The 16336-nt window shown below is 54.2% G+C and overlaps 1 protein-coding gene across 5 annotated transcripts in view; it reads left to right on the forward strand.

Moving 5' to 3' along the window:
• Nucleotides 1–16336, forward strand: part of KCNAB2 (potassium voltage-gated channel subfamily A regulatory beta subunit 2) — an 83833-nt gene that overhangs the window by 47150 nt on the left and 20347 nt on the right. For all 5 annotated transcript variants that reach the window (XM_053576574.1, XM_053576570.1, XM_053576573.1 and 2 more), the window contains 2 exons: nucleotides 12375–12418; nucleotides 13187–13224. In XM_053576574.1, coding sequence (XP_053432549.1) covers nucleotides 12375–12418; nucleotides 13187–13224 — 82 coding nt within the window. The remainder of the gene's footprint in view (nucleotides 1–12374; nucleotides 12419–13186; nucleotides 13225–16336) is intronic.

Raw genomic sequence — 16336 nt, forward strand, 5'->3', positions numbered from 1 at the left:
CTAAAACCAAAAAAACTCATGGGAGTGGAGGCAGAGAGTGGGGTGAGGCATCTAAGATCCAAGAAAGGCTGAAGTTTCCCATGAGCCCCCAGAAGCTGGAATAGGCAAGAAAGGACTTTCAGGACAGCCTTTGGAGGGAGCACGGCCCTGCCAAAGCCTGGAGCTCAGACTTCCAGCCCCCAGACTGTGGGAGGACAAGTTTCTGTTGTTTTAAGCCACCCAGTTTGGGGTTCTTTGTTCTGACATCCCCAGGAAACTAACACATTTGCCTGATGCCCAGAGGAAATGTCCCTTCCGTGTCTGGAGACACCTTGGGGAAAACCCTGGGGAAAACTTGCTTCCTCACACTCCAGCCTCAGGCAGTTCCCTCTCTGGCATGGTTCATCCTGCTGCACCCAGACTGGGGGGGGGGTGTGGGGGCGCCGTGACTCCTGCCCCCGTTATTACAGATCCCAGATAAATGCCACTCTATGGTTACATCTTCTGACTGGGACTACAGTGTGACTCAGTTAAACTTGGTCTTAAATATTATTATAAAAAAGATACTGCCTCGAGATACTCGCTGCTCTAGGCAGCCAGGAGTCAGCCGAGCCCGGGCATGGTTTAAAACAGCAGAAACTTACTCTCTCACAGTTCTGGAAGCTGCAAGTCAAAACTCCTGGTGTCAGCGAGCTGTGTTCCCTCCGTAGGCTCTTGGGGAGGAGCCCCCCCAGCCTCCTCCAGCTTCTGGTGGTGGCCAGCAGTCCTCAGTGTCCCTTAGATTACGTCACCCTGTCTCTCCATCTTCACACGGCCATTTTCCCCCTGTGGCTACCTGTCCCCACATCTCTCTCTTAATGAGGATACCAGTCCTTGGATAGGACCAACCTGATCCAGTACAATCTTCTCTTAACTTGATCACACCTGCAAAGTCTCTATTTCCAAATAAGGTCACGTTCATAGGCACCAGGTGTTAGGACCCTACCAGAATTCCAAGCTACCACAGGCCCCAAGGGCTGACTCAACACCTTGAGTCTGCAAGGACATTATTTAGTGTCCTGGGAGGAACCTGCCGCCCCATACCAGCTGCCTGTGTGACCTTAGACAAGTCTCCTGGCCTCTCTGTGACTCAGTTTCCTCATCTGGAAAGTAGAGACCGCAGTCACTACCCCACAGAATTGTCCTGCAGACTAGATAAGGTAGACGACTCAAAGCTTGGCTCTTGTGGGCAATAATAATGGGCCCTTCCCCTCCCTCCTGTAATTGCGCAGGTGTCTGGGCCCTTCCCGTCAGTCTCGGAGTCTCATCAGTGCAGAGTCATACTTGGAAATGCCGTGTGGATGGGAGGGACTTGGAAGGGACAGGCAGAGGAGGGCAACCAGACCTGGAAGAGTTGCCGCGTCGTGCACAGGGCCTGGGAGGAAGCTGGCGGGCTCCATGAAGGCCCATCCAGGACCGTGGCTGGCAGCTGCTGGTGGCCTGCGTCAGTGCTGGCAGCAGGCTCCACAGGGGGGCCTTCCTGGGCACCCCAGGCCAGGAGACAGCCATATCTCTGCAGGTCCCCAGACCTCTCTAGCCCCGGTTCCCCTACTGCTGCGAGGAGAGGTGGGGGACCGAGCCCGTCACGCCGCCAGCAACCTGCTTCTGCATTGCCCAGCGTTTCCCACCTTGGCCTGGCCTCAGGCTCACAGGGCTCACCTGTCTTTGTTTTTGTTTTCGAGGCAGGGCTCACTCTGTTGCCCAGGTGAGAGTAAGTGGTATGATCACAGCTCATTGTAACCTTAACCTCTGGGGCTCAAGCAAACCTCCCATCTCAGCTTCCCAAGTAGCTGGGACTATAGGTATGCATTGCCATGCCCAGCTAATTTAAAAAAAAATTTTTTTTGAGATGGGATCTAAGTTGCCCGGGCCTCTTGTAAACTCCCAGCCTCTAGCAATCCTTCCCATTCAGCCTCCCAAAGCTTGAGGTTACAAGTGTGAGCTGCCATGCACAGCCTGGGCACACCTGTCAACAGTACAGACCCAGGTCTGGGTCATCTGCCCCGGGAAGCCCCCCTGGCTGGGCAAGGACAGAAAACACTGTCTATGCATTGCGCTGTGCTGACCACTGTGGCGAGCCCTGTGGTGACCACTGTGGTGGGTGCCATGGCAATCGCTGTGGTGACCGCTGTGGTCATCGCTGCGGTGACCTCACTGTGCCTCAAAGGACACGTCTGAGGATGAAAATAGAAGAGGGTTGAGACGCGCCCACTGGGGGGGGGGGGCACAGCTGCGCTGTAAATGGCAGCAGCAGAGGCAAAACCTGCCACTTGGGGCCAGTTCACCTTTCTCCCCTTTTAGGGCCTATAGAGTCGGGAGGCTGTTGAGCGGGGGCTCCTAGAGAGCAAGAGGAGGGGAACACAGGCAGTGTGACTGAAGGTGACCTTGTCCCAGCATCGCCTGTGGCTTCCTGCACAGCCCTCCCGGCCCAACCACATAAGGAGCCCCACTGAGGGGACAGGAGCTCTTGGCAAGGCCCCCAGGTGTGCACACATCCCACCAAGCTCTCCCTTCCCACCATATCCGGCCTTCCCCTATGTGACTGCCCAGGAGGCCAGCGGGTTGCCTTACCCAGACACAGAGCCTGCCCCATAGGTTCCCTGGCCTCCACCCTCAGGCTTCTCTGCTCAGCAGGAGGAATCAACCCCAGGAGTCTTTCCCAGCTGCTAACTCCCTCTTCTGCTCACAGATGTGGCTATGAACACAGGCCTTCTTGCAGAGCTGGCTCAGGCCCATCCTGGGGACCCTTGTTTCACAGCCACAGTCCCTGAAGGGTCTGGTTGGCCCATCCTCCAGGAAGGCCACAGGCCTGCCGCCCTTCGCTCTGAGAAACCACTGCTCCATTGGGCCAGCACCCGCTTACCTCCTCAGGCAGGAAGTCACCCTTGAGTACAAACCATGCTCCATTCAGCACGGCCAGCTGGGATACACTTTGGGGCTCACTCCCAAAGGAGCTAGGGGAGGCCATGCTTTGAAAAGCTGCCTCGAAAACTGCTCCAGGCCTGAGGCCTCGGCAGCTTCCTGCTATGCAGGGCATCTCCTTCCTGGATGGGGGAGGTTTAAATGCCAAGGGACACCTGCTGGGGCTGGTTGTTTGGGCTGGGAAGGCCCCCTCCATGCTTCCCAAGGACTGTCTCCTGAGTGTGGATGGAAGAATGCCATTGAGGAGAGATGACCCAGGATTCTGATTAGTACAGAGCTGACATTTGGACCGGATAATTCTCTGCTGTGGGGCAGCCCCCACCCCTACCTGCTGCTAGGAGCACCCTCCACTCAGTTGTGACACCAACAGCGTCTCCGCACATTGCTCAGGGTCCTCTGGGGAACGAAGCCACTCCTGGGTGATGCCCCCAATACAGAGTTATCATATATGCACCACCCATTTTCAGAGATTACAACGTAGCATGCCTCACACCAAATTACAATGAGCTCTTTTTAAAAATTGCCTCTCCCCCACATCTACCCAATTCCAAAAAGGATTATAGGAAACTTCAAACTTTAATCTGCTACAATGAAATTTTTTAAATAAGTAATAGCAGATAAGGGAAAATGGAAAGTAAGAGTAGTTTAGTAAAATAGATGGATAGTAAAAAATAACACAGCAAATTCCCCCAGCAAGTGCCCAGGCACAATGACTCGGGAGGACTGCATGTTTCAGTCAGAGTTCCCAGTCAAGAGGGAAAATTACTGCTTGCTTAGGAGAAGTTCAGTGTCCCCAAAATTTATACCCTTTATTGAGCTCCCGCTCACATCTGTCCAGCAGCTGATCACATCCCTTGGTATAAGTTAGTCTCACCTTGGCTCATTGATCCAGTATTGATTGAAAGGCTACTGGGCAGCTGACATTGTGCTGGGACCACCAGCAAACGGATCCCACCCCCTTGGTATCGCTAGGAAAAGAGTGGTCAGGGGTACAGGGAGAAGGGAGGAGCTGCTTGTGTTGGGGGACTGGCTTTCCCCGACATGTGCTATCTGAGCTGCTGTCAGATGAAGGAGGTCAGAGACAGGGTCAGGGAGGGCACCCCCACAGGGAACAGCAGAAGACCAGAGGCTTTTAAGGCAGGTGGCATTTGGGGTGACAGCTTTAATGAACTGCAATTCACATGCCATACAATTTTCCTGTTTAAAGAAATCAATTCAGGTGTGACTCACCGCTGGAATCCCAGCATTCTGAGAGGCCGTGGCAGGTGGATGGCTTGAGCTCAGGAGTTAGAGACCAGCCTGAGCAAGAACAAGGCCCCGTCTGTACTAAAAATTGAAACCCAGGGCAACAGAGTGACACTGTCTCAAAATGAAAGAAGGAAACGAGGGGAAAGAATCCAATTCAGTAGTTTTAGTGTATTCACAGGTTTGTGCAAAAATTGCCACAATTGCTGTTAAAACATTTTCATCACCCCTGAAAAGAAACCCCATACCCTTTACCTACCACTCCCCCCGCCCCTCCCCTGGCAACCAGCAGTGTCCTCTATGTTTGTGAATTTACCTATTCTGGGTATTTCGTGTCAGTGGAATCATATGGTGCACTGTGTTTTCAAGACTCATGCACGTTATAGCGTGTTGTCAGAACTTTGTTCCTTTTTGTGGCTGAGTGACCTTTTATTTCATGTCTGTACCACAGTTTGTCCATCCACTTGTCAGTGGATGGGCATTTGGGCTGTTCCCACTGTGGTTGTTGTGAATGGGGCCACTGTGGATGTTTGTGACCGGGTCTTTGGATGTTTTCAGTTCTTTGGGTACATACCCAGCAGGGAAATTGCTGGATCACGTGGTGAGGCCAGTGACATTTTACACTGCGGTGACTAAGAGTCTTGTGAATCTCACTTAACTCGGTGTTGCTGAAAGCAACCCATCTGGTTAGGAGCAGTCCCTTGGGAGCAGTGAGATGGGAGCAGGAGCAGCCCTGATGGGATCCGGGGACTTGCCAGGGCACAGGGGTATGTGTGAGGAAGTAAGTGGAGGACTTGCACCTCTCATTAGGCCAGCATGGGCACATCACTCGGAGCTCTTGGTAAAGGCATGACCTCGCTGGCTCAGACCCAGAGCCATCGCTTGCCTGGGCCCAGGTGGGGCCTAGGACTCTGCCTTTGTGATATCCAGCCACCCCTGATCAGAGGCTGAGTGACCCTGCTCTGGACAGTGGACAGGATGAGAGCAGATACCTCCACAACAGGCACACAGTAGGTGCTCAAATGCTCTTTGAACAGATACATGTAATCCTCTTTATAAAAAGGTTTGATATTTAAAGATTCTGTGATATAGTCTGAGCGAGTTCCATTTTGGCTCTGGCCTTGCATATTCCGGGAAGTTGGGATGCTAAGACCTTCTCCTGTTCACACCATATAAAGAGCCCACAAGCAGAGAGAAGTGTCAGGGGCTAAAACTTCCCTGAGCTCCAGGAGGAGACCAAAGGCAGAATCTTTACTATCTGTGGCCTCCTCCGCAGACCTGTGAACTCCTATCGTCCTTGAGTCCTGCTGTCCAGCCTCAAGGTGGGGCTCAGTCAGCTCATGAGGTCAGCCCTGCCCTCACCCGAGAGGCTTGGGAAGGGCATCAGCCTGCCTGGAGCACAGGGGCCCAGGCCAGCCATTCCTGTTGCTTAAGTGGGCAGCTGGCAGGAGGAAGGTAGAGCTGGGCCCACGGGCGGGGGTGAGAGGCCCTCACTGGCCTCTGGAGGTGGCATCCATGATCTGTCAGGGTGTCCTTGGCAAAAGCATCAGCTCTGCCCTCCCGGACCTCTGTCTCCAGGCCCAGGTTCCACCCTCAGGGTCTGACTCCTGCTCCCAAGTCAGGTCCAGGCTGGTGGAGAGGATACAAGGGTGACACTGACCTTCAGGGAGAAGGACTTCAGGAGACTGGATTGGAGCAAGGCTTATTCTCAACTTTTAACTTCTGTGGCAAAAGGCAGGGCAGTGGATTATGGACATCTTTTCTGGGCTATGTCGGGAGCAGAGGGTGGACAGCCGTGGGTATGAAGGTCCCCATAGAGCTGAGCTGGGACGGATGGAGCAGCTCTGTGGGTCACACCCTTCATTTTGTCAGTGGAGGCCCACAGGCCCACGGAGGGCAGGACTCCCACCTACGATCACACAGCACAGCAATAGCAGCAGCAGGGCGGCAGCCAGACTCCGTCACCCACTGCTCTTTCTCAGCCCCTCCCACAGGACAAGAGGTGACCTGGGAGGCAGCTTTAACCAGGCCCCACCCTGCAGGGTTGAGGGGTCAGAGGGCAGAGCCAGCCCCTCCAGACACTGAGGATGGGGCCCCGTGGGGGAGGGGCTTCACTCCTTCATTGCAGAGAATTTACTGAGCACCAGCTGTCAACTAAGTACTGTTCAAAGGTTTCTTTCCTTGGGCCATCTGCAGCATTCTTGCCAAGATGCGTGGTCTCTTCTCCACATTTCTGGTGATTTGGCTGCTTGTGCTGAGCCCCCAAGGACTTGCTCTCTTATACAAGAACCAGGAGCAGGTGCAGCTGGAAACTCACTTGGGCAGACTCTGGCGGGAGCTGGATGCCACAGGCTCTGCTGTCCACCCTGGCTGCAGCGCCTGCCTGCCTCTGGGCTGGTCCTGGCCCAGCAGCTGTCAGCCTGGAGCAGCCAGTGACGCCTCGGGGGATGGCCAGGGCAGGAGGCCTGTGTCTCCTTCTTCATTAATAATGAATGGCCGGACGCTGCCTGAGCCTCGCCCTGCTCGCCTAATCGACTCGGTGGGAGCTGCAGCTGCCCCAGCGCGCAGAGCGGAGCCGGTGCCAGGCCCCCACTGAGAGCCTCTGGAGGCCTGAGAAAGCAGCTGCTCTCCCGCCTGCCACATCACTGCCCCAGGAGAGAGTCACAGCGACCCTGCTCAGCCCCCCTGGCTGCATGAACCACGAGGACAAGGACGAGATCACACTGGAGGGAGCCCTCCCCTCTCCGGCAGAGGCAGCGATCTTGCTCATCGGGAACAGCTGACTGCCCAGCCCTGCCAGGCACTTTTGGAGACTACTGGGCTGGGGACCTGGGCATCCAGAGCTGGACCAGGGCACAGACAAAGGAAGGACCCACGGAGATAAAAGAGATATGACTCCCCCCATGATAAGGTCTTCCTTGCACAGTCCTGGAAATCTGGTTCCTTCCCTTGGAGACTGCACAGCCTTTTTCTTTGCCGTTGCCTTCAGAAATCCTTCCTCCTGAAGGAGCACAGCCTTCTCACCTCCTGGGATAAAGTCTTGTCCCAGAGGGAAAAGAGTTTCTAGAGGACAGGTAACTCTGAGCCCAGGAGGCAGGGCCGCAGCCAGGGGCTGACCAGGGCCGGCATGCAGGTGTCCTTCGTGTGCTCGGAGCACAGCCTCAAGGGCCGGGGCCCCGAGGAGCGGCTGGGCCGGCCAGCGGCCAGCAGCCCCAGCCTGGGCTCCCGTGGGCGATTTCGCGCCGTGGCCATGGTGGCCCGGAGTCTGGGACAGCTGTCAGTGCAGGGCCTCCCGTGCACCGGTGACGTCAGCATGAAGCAGCACGGGATGAAATATAGGTACGAGGGGCAGATGGTTTGTGGGCGGGGGCTGTCCTCCCCACCGGCCCACCTTTGAGAGCCCAGATAACCCGCAAATTCCTGTTTGTCAGACTTGGCAGTTCATCCTATCCCAGGAGGCCCAGAGGGGCCGTAGACCTGATGAGAGAAAGTTGGGGGCCCTGCCCCCACACTCGTCCTTTGCACCCTCCCGACGTACAGTCCCAGAGCCTTGAGCCAGATAGGGGCTGAGCCAGGATGGAAGCTCCGGTTTTGGAGAGGTCCAGCTGCACATGAGTTATCAGGATGCTGTCTCTTAACACTTCCCAAATTGGCACCAACACCAGCTACACACCCAATGCCTGGCTATTTTTTTTTAGGGACAGGGTCTCACCCTTGCTCAGGTTGATCTTGAACTCTTGAGCTCAAGCCATCCACCTGCCTTGGCCTCCCAGAGGGCTGGGATTACAGGCATGAGCCTCCACGCCTGGCCAGAAGTTTGATATCCTTTAAAGAACCTCAGGGGTAAAGGCTTTGGGTCCCATCCAGTAAATTTAGCAAAGATAATTCAGAATGAAATTTTCTACTCTAGAAGGTATGGGGGTTTACATCTTCTTTTAAGGAGGCATCAAAAGCTAGATATGAACAGAATATGTGTGTGTATATGTGTGTGTGTGTGTGTGTGTGTGTGTATATATATATATATATTATATATATATGGTTTTTTTTTAGTTTAGATGCCTGTTACAGGCTGCACCTCTTAAGTCAATCCTAGGAGCATCAAAGGGGGAATTGATAATACAAGTGAGATTACTTCTAATCATATAAAGCATTATGTAAATGGAAATTGTGACTATTAATGCAGTCCCCCCACAAGGTTCCCTGAGGAGTAGTTATCAAAGAGTTATCACAAGTGCTCAGGGTGACCATGTGTGTGCCTATGTGTGTATGTGTGTACATACAGACGTGCACGCCTGAGGCAGGGAAGGCCAGCCGTCCAGTGAAGAGCACTGTTCATTGGGCCGGTATGTTTGCAGTCTGGGTTCAATTCCAGCCCCAGCACTCTCTGACTGTGGGCTCCCCCCACCCCGCCAGGGGAGCATGCAGAGCCTTACACCTGGCAGGGCCCAGGGAGCTCTCCTTGGTGCCGTGGGGGAAGAAGGCCAGTTCAGATGTCTGTAGGTAGGACGATGGGTGATTTCTTAATAGCTGAAATGGGACTCGGAATCCAAAGCACGCCCCGTCAGTTGTCCTTGCCCAGCACCTCTCCTATCCTGCTCACAAATTGTTCCACAGTGACTATCCCAGGGCCACAGCTGGGGTACAGGGTGGAACCTGACCCCACCTCCCACCCCCGACTCTGACCACCTCCCTAGGAGACTGGCCCTCCCCAGCAGCAGCTCCAGGCACAGCTACCAGCAACACGACATAGCCTGCCAGCGCTCTGCTCTCCCAGAGGCCCCCCGAGGCGCTGGGTGCAAGGCAGGGGGAGGCAGAGTCGGTAAGCAAGGGAGGAGCCAGCAGTTAATCTCAAGGGTCTGACCCCAGGGCCTGGGCTACTCACCCCCACATTAGACCCCAACATCGTCCTAAAGCAACACTCCCTGGTCCCCAGCTCCAGCTGGAAGGTAAAGACATGGACGCCCGGGCCTGACCTTAGGGGGCCTGGAGTGTGGGCTGGGACAGACCCGCTGCCCCGAGAGGCACCAGCAGACAGGTGGGCTCTTACTCATCCCTCAAGCCAGCCCACAGCAGCCATGTTGTTCTCCTTTCGCTTGATCAGGAATTTTGTCCTCCGCCCAGATGACTGAAAAGAGTAGAACTCTTTTTAAAAGGGTGGGTGATTTCCTAGAGCCCTGGCCCTGCACGAGGTCTGGAGCGCAGCATCTAGGGGCGGGACGTCTTCGGTGGCTGCATGGTGGGCGTTGGCGCTCTCTTCTGGCAAAGGTGACATCTGTGTGTCCTCATTAGCCATTTTTTCCAGACCATGAGAGAGGCATGAGGCAAATTAATGAAGACTGATGATGTTATCATTATGTCAAGTTTTAATTAGGGGGAAGAAATGTGTAGGACACAATTTTCATGTCCAGAAAGTTTCGAGGGGCCGAGTGTCAGCTGCCCCGGTCCAGACCAGGCTGAAATGCATTGTATGTCTCCCCTCCCCCCACCGAGCAGCCGTCTTTACAGAGCTTCCCGCCTGGAGATGCCCTGTCTCTTCTCATTCCTTCTCCCGAGGCCTGGCAGCGGATGGCAGAACTAATACCATCATTCTAACAGGGAAACAAGTTGAGCAGGGTAATTGCGGTATCATGCGGTGTCCTAGTTTCATTAAATTATTCCTGTGGGTGGTAGGTGGAAAGGCAGCTGAGGAGCCAGATGCCCTGGGTCCCCACCCTGGCACAGGAGGAAACTCAGAGCCCGTTCGGGGAAATGGGTCCACTTCATGCCAATCAAACCAGGAATGGATAAGAATCAGGAAGCAGGGCCACTTTGGCCCATCCTCCCCAAATGGGTGGGCAAAGGGCGCCTCTGCTCTTTAGGCCCAGCGGGTGGGCTCAGCTCTGGTGCTCAATTCCTCACCTGTCTGCTGGTACAGCTGCTCTGTCCCACTGGACAAGAAGCCCTTCCAGCATGGAGTTCTGTGCTTATGAAAGGGAAGTTTCCAGAGGGGTGTGCCTAACCAGGCCTTCAACAGAGCGAGTCAGGACGTTGCCCCCCAGGGGCCCTAGTGGAAGTGGTCTTGCCTTGCTCCTGGGGGCCAGGATTTATCTAGACCAGGCACCCACTGGGGCCTGGGGTCTGCAGATATCCAGACATGGAGAACAAGGCCCTGAGGGATTCCTGTCTGTGCATTTCTCCAGGGAAAGGGCCTTTATCAGTTTCTCCAGGAGGTCTATGACCCCAAAGCAGCTGAGAGCCTCTGATCAGAACCTTTTGTCCTTTCGTTCCTTTACTGGACTTATTCTAAGCGACTTTGTCCTTTCTCACCACAGTTTCTTTCTAGCAAGCATGGGGGGAAATGACCTCAACTGCTCAACAGGCCCCGCTTGAGCAGAACTGACAAGGGGTACAGTTGGGCCCTGCTTTCTAGCAGCCAGACACACGTTCCTCTGGGCTGGCACACGTGAGCATTGCGGAGGGGATTGCTAGGTTATTTCACTGGTTTACTTTGAACACAATAGTAGCTAAAGCCCATTGGATGTGTCCATTGTGTTGTGTGAGGAAGCATCCACCCTGCCATGTCCTGCACTGTGGCTCCCTTGGCCCCCACCCCGACCCCTTTAGGAAACAAGACATGTATGATGCAGTGTCCTGTGCCCTGTGCCCCGGGACCACACAAGAAAGGCACCATGGCGAGCCCATTCTGCAGATGGCAACTGAGGCATCAGACAGTTTCACAAAATGCCCAAGGTTATCCATCCAGGAAAGCTGAACCGGGATTTGAGCTCTGACTTCAGAGCCTCTGCCCATAGCCTCTGCCTGAGCCTCCCCTTCCTGAAAGAGAAAGCTGCTGCCCATATATTCTCCTTCGGGGGACTCTGGACGCGTGGAGTGTAGTCTGGCAGCTGAGCTGGCTTTAATGGGAAATTGTGTAATAAACCTGGGCCAGTTAAAACTACCTTCAATTTCATGACACATTCAACTGTTTTCAAACTGGCATACGAGTATTATATCTACTCATGATAGAGGTGAGGTCCAGAGGTCTCGTAACCAGGGAAACTGAGGCTGTGGAAGTCACAGTGGGCCCATGTCGGGGGCAGTGGTCCCACACGCTTTCTGGGGACAAGGCTTGGATAAAGAAGGGAGTCAACTGAGGGTACAGCATCAGCTGAAGTCAGAAGGTGGTGGCCCCAGGGAAATGCCCTTGGCAGGGAGGCTGGGCTTCTCCCCGGAGTCTCTCGTGGATCCCCAACTCTCACAGCATCCCACGGGAAGTGAAGTCTGACCCCAGCTGTAGCCACCTGGCCAGGGTCAACTCCACCATCTGGGTAGATCACACCCCGGGTCCCCGGAAAAAAGGATAGGGCAGGTGCCACCAGGGTGAGGCACGTGCGCCAACTGCCTGGGTGGGATCCCAGCTCCTCCATGCCGTGGAAGTCATGGTATCATGACATGCAGGGTGCTGTACACAGAGCTGTGGAAGAATCTGGGGCTCCCAGCCGGACTGGGTCAGGACAGATGGATGTGCCAGGCCTCAACAGAGGCTGCTACCCTCCTCCACCTCCTGAGGATACTAAAGACAGCCCAAGGCCCGTTCCCATGGCCTCTGGGCAGCACCGTGAGGCAGACACCTTGGTGGCCCCTTGACACAGCCCTAGGCCACGCTGCTCTGTTAGGAGCTGGTGCCACCAGGCTCTGGTGCTGCTGGCTGTAGCTGTAACAAAGGCCAGAGTTGGCCTGCTGGGACCCAGCAGCCACCACGGGAGGTGGGGGAGCAGATCCATAGGCCATGTGGTCCAAGTGAGGTGGGAAAATCTTCTACCCCGATCTCAGAGAGGGAGAGGATGCCAGAATCAAGGGTGGCCTCTAGAGAAGAGGGAAGGGGAAGCTTCTCAGTGAGGGGGCGGCCAGTGACGGTACCACAGGGCTGAAATCAGCCGTGTTTCCAACCATAAAACAAGACAGGTTCATGTGCATTATTGTCTGTCCTTGTTGGTGACCAGCAGACCTGTACCAGCAGTGTGGCCATGCCCTGGTGTGGGTTGGGGGACAGATGGCATGTCACCATAGGGGCCAGGAGTAGTGGCATCTCTGCACAGGTCCCAGTGCCTTTCAGGGCCTCAGGACGCTTGTGGACTGGGGTGGGAGTGGGGCGGGGGCTGGCGGGGCCTGCCTGGAGCTGAGGACTCACACCACCGTCTGTTTTCTAGGAACCTGGGCAAGTCCGGCCTGCGGGTCTCCTGCCTGGGGCTTGGTGAGTGTGGGGTGCCCTGAGCACAGTGGTGGCCAAGGGAGCAGAGGCTTCAAGAGGGCCCAACCCTCAGCACCCCCCAGGGGGTAGCTGCACCCAGAGCCCAGGATTCAGGGGGGCATGCTTACCAAGGCACTGGGCGGGGGGGAGACATGCACATAGCCTTGGCACAGCAGGGAGAGGACACTGGGGCCTCTGCTCACAGCCCCCACCCCAAACCACAGAGATTTCTTTCCACTCTTGACTGCACTTCCACTCTTGAGAGTGTCCCTCTTGAAGGGCCAGTGGGTTTTGCACTCTTTCCTCTCTCCACACACAAATTCTGTTCTGAGAGTACGCCATTCTCCACCTCCACGCTGTATACAACACATCCTCCACTGTCCCTCCCCACCCGCCCAGCCCCATCCCAGCAGGAGCCTCAGGATGACCTTGCTTGTTCTCAGGGAGCCATTTCTGGTACTGTCCCTGCAACAGGAGCCACATTAGCATAAATCAGGGCAAGCATTTTCTGAGCCCCTTTGCCTCCCCATGCCTCCAGGGCCTGTGGCCAGCTGCCTACTCTGGAGCCTTTTGTCCCTTCAGTCCAGTGGCCCCAAGAGAGAGAGTCTTGCCCTGAAGGCCAAGTGTCCACACAGACCGAGGACACACTCATTGTAGAGTAGCATACCCGTGGCTGCCCACTGGCCCCTGCAGCCTGAATTCTGAACACCCACAGCGGGAATCTGGCTCCCTGGCAGGTTCGCTAACTTGAACCTGTGTGTCTCGTTCCAGGAACATGGGTGACCTTTGGAGGCCAGATCACCGATGAGGTAAGACATGGCTCCCTCAATACCCCAGCATCCCGAGGGCTGCCCTGGGCATGGAGTTAAGTCTCCTGCCTGTACCGGTGAGCATGTGCTCCCAGGAGCCACTGTGGCCACCTCCCTCTTTGTTTGGCAAGAGGGCCCTGACCCTGTAGGCCCCCAGAAAGATGAGTGGCAATGGCCAAGGAAGATACCAAGTCGAGTGCCCCCACCCACGCACTGGGTGCGTTGGAACCTCACCACATCCCTGAAGCTGAGGCCCCACGTGAGTTTGAACCTTCAACAAATACCTGTTGAGGCCACGTAGAGGTAGCCTCAGCAATCTTTGCTGCAAGCCGAAGAATCAGAGTAGATTTACGTTGCACCAGCTCCTAACTGTGCGTTTCCCGTAACTGTCATGAGTTGTATCCGTCACAGCCGAATGTATTTGCTGGGGCTTCTGTCAGTTAGGGTACAAGGATGAATGCCAAAGAGATGCCTGTGTGCTTCCAGCGCCTCTGGGTCTTGGAAGAGGAGGGAGAAAGCGTTCCCAGGCTAGCCTGCGCGTCTAGACAGCGCAGCGGTATCTAGAAACAAGAGCAGTGGCATTTGCTAAGAGCTCTGGGCGTCTACACAAGCAACGGTTCTCTGTCTGCCCTACCTGCTGTTGGAAAGGTTGCATTTAAAAAATAATCAGTGAGTTGATTCGAGACCTTGTTAGCTGTGATTGCTTAGTTAGTTTTCCAAGGAAAAGTCTGCTATCAAATTTTAAATGCATGTAGTTTGTGTTTGGGGCCGTTTTTAAGCCAGTAGCTGGTCATTCGCCCCTTGCTTTGAGGTTGCTGGGTACGGACTGTGTGAGGGTAAAGTTGGGAGTTTTTAAGGCGAAGGGAATTGCCTTCCCTAAGCCCACCAGCTTGGTTCAGTCAGACCTGTAGGGCCTTCATGGTTTGCTCCAAAAAAGTCTTGCCTGACTCAGCCTTGTTTTCCTTTCCGTGTGATTACTAAGCAGTAGGTGGGAGAATTCCATAGCGGAGTGTAAGTTCACTCCCAACCATCATTAGCTGCATGGCCTGTGATGTCCTCGTGGGAAAGATGCAAAGCTGAGTGAGAACCATCCAGCTACGTGACTTTCTCACCAGCAGCTCAGAGAGTTGACCTGGGATTTGGCGGCAGCCCCGGCTGGCTCGGCTCTCAGCATTTCCATGAGAAACACAGGGACATGCAATGAAAATGATGGAGGTTGTTTCTGGATGACACCGAGCGGGAAGGACAAAGCACCCAGCAGATGCAGAGTTCTGAAAGGTTGTGGCAGGTGACAAGGGGCAAGTGAAGGGGCTGAGTGAAGGGGCAGGAATTTTTATATTAAATCCTGTAGTTTGTGTCCAAAAATGAAAATCAATATGTCCATATGATGGCCCCACCTGGCTGCAGCCCAGGTGAGGAATACCTGGGGTTTCATCTCTAGTTAGTGGCCTGCCCTGACTGAGCCAGCAAAGAATCAAGGACCATCCTGGGCTGCTTTTTGGGTTTTTGGTTTTCGGCTTTTTTCTTACATATATGAAACAGAAAATTTACCATTTTAACCATTGGTAAGTGTGTAGTTTGCTGGGCAACCATCACCATTATCTAGTTTCAGAATTTTTCATGACTCCAAACAGAGGCTCAAGCAGTAACTCCCCAGCCCTTCTAATCTACCTCCTGTCTATGAATTTCACAGCCTATTGTTGTAAGTAAAGTTTTATTGGCACAGAGCCACACCTATTCCTTTACTCATTGTTTGTGGCTGCTTCCACCCTACAAGGGCAAAGCTGAGTAACCACAGTAGAGTCTGCCTGGCCCACAAAGCCTGAAGTATTTCTCTAGGCCCTTTATATAAAAAGGTTTGATGTCCCCTATTCTATGGGGTCATGGCAACTATGGAGCTGTCATGCAGACAGAAGCTCAGCCCTGTTCTGTGCCACACCAGGGACATAACACAAGCCTGCCCAGGAGTGGGATGAACTTCCTGATGAGGCAGGAGTGGCAGCCAGCCTCATGTGGCACCGTTTACAGGACCCCATCACATTCTTCACTGATTCTCACAAGAAGTCAAGGCGGGAAGCGGACAGTGTTGGTAAACCTAAGGTCACATGGCCGAGGACAAGCACTATCATGGTCAGCCTCAGGTTTCCAGCCCTCCCACTAGATCCTCTCTCTGTGACCTGACACTGCAGCTCGGGTAGAAAACTCACTTTCAGAAGCATGTGTCCAAGACAGGCTGAGTAATCAAAATTTCATAAGAGTAGTGGCTGAGAGCCTAACATGTATTATCTCACTTAATCTCCTATAACCCAGAGAGGTATGTGTTAGCTGCCACTACAGGGAAGCTGAGTCTCCAGGATATAAACAAGTGCCAGAGGTCACAGGTGGCTGCTAAGGGGGGGTCCCCCAAGGCTCTTTGCCCCAAAGCCTGTGGCTGGCTCTTAGCTCTGGGGTAGCCATTCTTGGGTGAGGATGGAGTCCTTGTCCCTGGGGTGGGAGTGACGGGGAGGTGGCTTTTATGTCTCCTAAGGTTCCTTCTGACTTTAATTTCTGGTACTCTGACACTGGAAAGAAAAAGTCACAAACTAAAGGCTCAGCAAAATAAACTAGGATGCCCTGCCGAGTGCACAAGTCTTTAGAAGCCACATTTTGAAGAATCACGTGGGAAAGACCCACGAGAGAGGGCGGAGGATGTGGAGAGCCTACGCCCATACACCCAGACACACATTAGGGCTGTGATTTTCTAGGGAAACAGCATCAACTCACATAGGAAAACTTAAAGGAGGGGCGGCGCCTGTGGCTCAGTCGATAAGGCGCCGGCCCCATATACCAAGGGTGGCGGGTTCAAACCCGGTCCTGGCCAAACTGCATCCATAAAATAGCCGGGCGTTGTGGCGGGTGCCTGTAGTCCCAGCTACTTGGGAGGCTGAGGCAAGAGAATCACTTAAGCCCAGGAGTTGGAGGTTGCTATGAGCTGTGTGAGGCCACGGCACTCTACCCAGGGCCATGAAGTGAGACTCTGTCTCTACAAAAAAAAAAAAAAAGAAAGAAAAGAAAACTTAAAGGAGGAATTACACAAAAATCATAGCCTTAAAAAAAAAAAAAAAAAAAAACT

Source organism: Nycticebus coucang, chromosome 22 (genome assembly GCF_027406575.1).
Source record: "Nycticebus coucang isolate mNycCou1 chromosome 22, mNycCou1.pri, whole genome shotgun sequence".
NCBI classification, from domain to species: domain Eukaryota; kingdom Metazoa; phylum Chordata; class Mammalia; order Primates; family Lorisidae; genus Nycticebus; species Nycticebus coucang.